The sequence below is a fragment of the Formica exsecta genome, unplaced genomic scaffold (genome assembly GCF_003651465.1).
Source record: "Formica exsecta isolate Colony F162 unplaced genomic scaffold, ASM365146v1 scaffold13, whole genome shotgun sequence".
Lineage (NCBI taxonomy): Eukaryota > Metazoa > Arthropoda > Insecta > Hymenoptera > Formicidae > Formica > Formica exsecta.
The window spans coordinates 499,051-503,969 of record NW_021848632.1 but is presented as its reverse complement, the minus strand read 5'-3'; the positions used below and the strand labels follow the sequence as shown (position 1 = coordinate 503,969).

General features: G+C 44.5%; 2 protein-coding genes across 2 annotated transcripts in view; one reads left to right on the top strand and one right to left on the bottom strand.

Annotated features, from left to right (window-relative positions):
• LOC115245771 overlaps nt 1-4,919 on the top strand; it is an 83,314-nt gene that overhangs the window by 19,669 nt on the left and 58,726 nt on the right. The window lies entirely within an intron of this gene.
• Nucleotides 1-4,919, bottom strand: part of LOC115245770 (cone-rod homeobox protein) — a 15,914-nt gene that overhangs the window by 2,757 nt on the left and 8,238 nt on the right. The window contains exon 3 of the mRNA XM_029824242.1: nt 3,009-3,445. Within this exon, the coding sequence (XP_029680102.1) occupies nt 3,009-3,445 (437 nt within the window). The remainder of the gene's footprint in view (nt 1-3,008; nt 3,446-4,919) is intronic.

Genomic DNA, 4,919 nt, shown 5'->3' with positions numbered 1-4,919 from the left:
GACTTAGAATAAACACAAATTAAATATCAATGTTAAAATTTAATATCTTTTTTTATAGGGTGAAATATTAGTCCCGCGCGCACACATATATATATATATATATATATATATATATATATATATATATATATATGCACGCGTGTTCCGTGCACACACGCGTATTAATCCGCATCGCAAACCGCTTTAACGAAGCTTGCTTGGACGAAGTTGCGACTTATCGGTACGCGTCTTATCGACGCGTTGCTCGGCACAGAGTTACGGTGTCGAGTTACGGTGTACAAGGGATGACGACTTAAACACAGATTATCTCTTGCAGAAGCGATGTAAGATTAATAATTCTCTCGCGTGCGCGTGGGGGGGGGGGGGGGGGGGGTGGGCGAAGAGGTGGAAAACCGCGACGCGCGGGGCGGCGGCGGGAGAGGAAGATCCGAACCGCGGTAAGCGCGATAATTAGCGGCAATTAGCCGCGTAATCTACCGTGCATCTTGCTTACGTGGAGTTACGGTGTCGAGTTACGGTGTACAAGGGATGACGACTTAAACACAGATTATCTCTTGCAGAAGCGATGTAAGATTAATAATTCTCTCGCGTGCGCGTGTTCGGAGAGAGGAAGAGTTGGGAGATGGGAGAAAAGAAGTACTATAGATTGCGGTTTCCCTAGAGAAGATGATAAAATAACACGGGGCGAGATGAGATCTCTTTAGCTGATTAACTTCGTGTTAATTCTTTGATTTAATTTTATTCGTTTCTCTCTACTATTTTTTATGTGCGCATTTACTAACAAGTGATTTATGTACGGGAGGTCTCCCCCATTGCAAATTCCATTTTTTTATATATTTCTGAAAAAAAAAAAAAAAAAAATTATGCAGATTAATTTTGAATTTTTTTTCTACTGTTTTTATTATTTCATATTTTTTCATCTGTGTTTTTTTATTGCTGCAAATTCGCGTTAGAGCTCGTTATTTCATTTACACATGTGTACATTATGATCAGTTTAATTGTTCTATTTAACATTCCACCGCTCTATTTTACTTCTATTTAGTTTTTTATCCTGTAATCGCTTCTTGGCGTAGTCGATAACTACGATATTACCTAGACGAGGTAGCATTTTCCGCGTAATAAGACTCCATTAAAATCTTTATTTAAAATTCAATAACATTAAACGCTTTCAGTCCCGCCGGATATAGCGGATATAACGGATGGAGTTAAAGCGAGTAATAAAAGTGACAGGAAACGATTTGGAAATGGATGTGTTATCGCGCAAAAAACCGTTTACGCGATACTCTGCGAATATTGATAATTTCTACAATGCGCAAATTCCAATCGATATACAATGGTAATTTACACTATCATTTTTCTACCTGCATCTTTCCCACCTGAAAACTCGCGTTTGGATTCAGCTAACAAGGGACAAAAACCGTTACACTTCTCGCTGTAACAACAAGTAGCGCGTAATCAATTCTTACGCTCTCGCTCAGCTTTCCGAGAGTATATGGCGAGACAAAGAGGCGATATCTAGCGACGGAGATAACATCTTCGCGACGCGAATCCGCTCCTGTACAGCACACACCGCGAAGCCGTTCTTAAGGTAAAGCTAAGGAAAGAAGGAACACGGAGCTTACCCTCTCCCCCTCTCCTCCCTCCCCCCGTTACCCCTGACAGGAGCTTCGCCGTGCCTTTGAATAAATGATGGGGATATATTTACGGCGAGCAGTTTTAAATAAATTACAACTGCGGGGAGACGGCGACGGGATATCTTCTTCCTGCCGTTTCTTCTTTACCTTCTCCCTCGACCCTCTTCGTCGTCGTCCCCTCCCTCCCCTTCTTTCCACCCCCTACGCTATCCTCTTCGTCATCCCCGCCGTCTAACGCGCATCCCGCTGTATTACGCGTCTCAGCAATGTTTTTCGGCATTTTTTGTTCCTGGCCTGGCCTCGATCCGCAGAGAGAGAGAGAGAGAGAGAGCCCATCGTCTCGAGGATTATAAACGAATGCTGCGTCCTCGCGGAAAGAGAGAATCGCGAGCGGGATAGATCGCCCCCTTTTTGATTCCTCGAACGTGCCCGGCTCCCCTTCTCTCTCCCCATCTGCCTTTATCCGATGTCGCGACTTTCGTAGAAATATTTCATGCGGCAGAAACTTTTTCGATGTACGTGCGTACTATAAATTTCTCAAACATTGGTGATATGATAAATAGATTGCGCGTATTAAGCAAATGAATATATTTATTTTGTAATAGGAAATAGAAGTAAAAAAAAATCTTTGTTTTATCACGGGTAGAAAATTATATTCACAGTTAAGTTTATTAATTGTGACGCGAGTATGTGGACAAAAAGTCAACACGACGTTCATTCTTGACAACGTGCGCGATATCATACTAGTGTGACACCAATTTTCCTACAACTGTCGATAACTTCGAAACTTTAATCCACTTGCTCCCAGAATTGCGACATCAACCATGCCCGCTGGAAAACGTCGCCAGCCCTTTAACCTTTTTACCCGTTGCAAACTCTTTAGCCCCCTCGTCGCGTCTCGACGTTTCCTCTCGACATGCGAGTCGTAAATGCGAGATGCCATCCAGTTTCACGAGACAAAGCTTCAGAGGGAAAACTGACGCTCCCCTCTTCCCTCTCTCTCTCCCTCTCTCTTTGCTTCGCCATAGAAGTGGAAGTTACAGTTTAACGAGGCGACGATTATCGCGATTATACGAGTGGCTATGATGACGACGACACTCGCGGAAGAGGCTAGCGGGGGAGGAAAAGGGGAGGGAGATCTAGATGCGGCTTTACCGGTGGACGGCGCGCCGTCACGAGAAGTGGTTTAATGGCGCGTATCGAGCATCCGGCCGGCATGTTCAGCGGCGCTTGCACCCGTTTGCTCGCTGAAATCGCCCGGGAGTTTATAAGGGGGAAAGGAGAGGAAGATAAAAGAGAGAGGGAGAGAAGTTGAGAAAGAAGGAGGAGGATATTTCCTAAAGACGTAAATACAAACGAAGCTTAAGAGCTCACCTCTCGGCGGGCGGTCCGAGACCCCCCGCGGTGCTCGGTGGCGGCGGTGGCGCCCTTATGGGGGTCGGCGGTGGCGTCGAGACGCCACCCAGGGACGGCTGACTCGGCTGGGGCCGGGGGCTGACCGAGGCGGAAGTCGTGCTGGGACTCCTGGAGCCGCCACCGCCGACGCCGCCGCCGCTACCGCCACCGCCACCGCTACCGCCGATGCCTTCCGCCACGGCGTCCTCCATGTCGGCGGCGCTGCTGCTCGTTGTGGTGCCCTCCGGATCGTTCCCCGTGGGGCTCGGGCCCGCCGACGATGACGTCGGCGCGATCAAAGCGGAGGATTCCGCGTTACCGCCGCCGCCACTGCCACCCCCGCCCTCGCGTTTGCGTTGCTCCTCCTTCAGTCGCTCGCTCTTACGCCATTTCGCTCGTCGATTTTGGAACCATACCTGGAAATTACAATGTGGCTACGGTTAAAAAAGAAATTAATATTTAAGAATAGAGATAACGTTAGAACAGAGATAGATACTTTTAAACTTTAGAGGATTGGGAAGGCATTATTTTTTGACGAAAAAGTGTCTGTGCTTTTTCAATCGAGTTATAGTGAATTAATTTTTCTAAAGACTTTCTTTTCCTACATAGAAAATTAATACATCCTACTAATATTTAATCCGTTGATGAGTTGTCCAACTCTCTCATTATTAATATCGATATATCGATATATATAAATGTCGCAGAAATATTTTTTACTCATTTAACATTCAGTATAATATGCAGCATATTTTGCTCCTTTATTTTATATTCCACGTTTTTAATATATTTCATATATCTGTTCTACAATATAATTTCCGAATTATAAACTAAATGTGAATAGATCATACCGCGATATATACATCCACAGAGAAGTTAAATTTCTCAAAAGCCAACTTGGCGGAAGTTTGCATAATTCGTTGATTCAATACTCCCAACGTTTCAATCGAATATGACTATGCACGACGAAAAACGACGAGAGACAGAAGGAGAGGAGAAAAATGAGACGGTCGGTCGTATCTACCTACGCCACTTCGCAATGTCCGCAAATGTGCAAGGATAATTGCATGCACGGAGTGGTGACATTCTGAGGCAGAGGAAAGCACGAGGGTGTCCGAGAGGTTGGACGGTGGAGGATTGAAGGGAGGGGACCGGGGGCACTTTCCGCCGTGCATGTTCAACGAGCCGACAGCAACCACGGCGGCCGAGTGTTTTTTAAAAAGCTCGAGTTCCGCTAACGAGGCTAACTTGACATAATACCGGCTGAAATAGACTTTATTATATCCAGCGGTTCTCCGCCGCTAACGTCGACTTCTGTCCCGCAACATCGTATGTGTAATAACCGAGTTTTCACGCGGACAAATCTTCATATAGCCTATTAATGAAAGAACGTTACTTATAATCAGAGATATCACTCTGTTAAATGCCGAAAAATCGATTAAGAAAATTTATCACATACGGAGGGAGTCCGTTTTACAATACACAAAGTACTGTTTCATGAAGGAAAGAAAAAAATGTAACATTAATTTGTTTTTAAATAATTTCGCATATAATTCTCGAGAAAAATTATTTTAAAAATAAAAAACTATGTATGCAACATTTTTAAAAAAGAATACAAACTGTATATTAAGTTGAGAAAGTTAAAGGAAAAAAATCTTTAGCAGAAAGATAGTATCGGCACATCTTGTATAATGGGTCTGGAAAATGATTATCTTACATTCGAGCGCGGAACTTTCGCGGGAGGAGAGGAGCTCGGAAAATGGTTTAATAAAATAAATACGATAGGTACGACTCTCTCTACCGCCTCGAACATCGCGAGGAAGTGGAAGATGATGGCAGACGGGGAGATATAATAATATCCTAAGGGTTACAGGGGGGGGGGGGGAGTAAAAG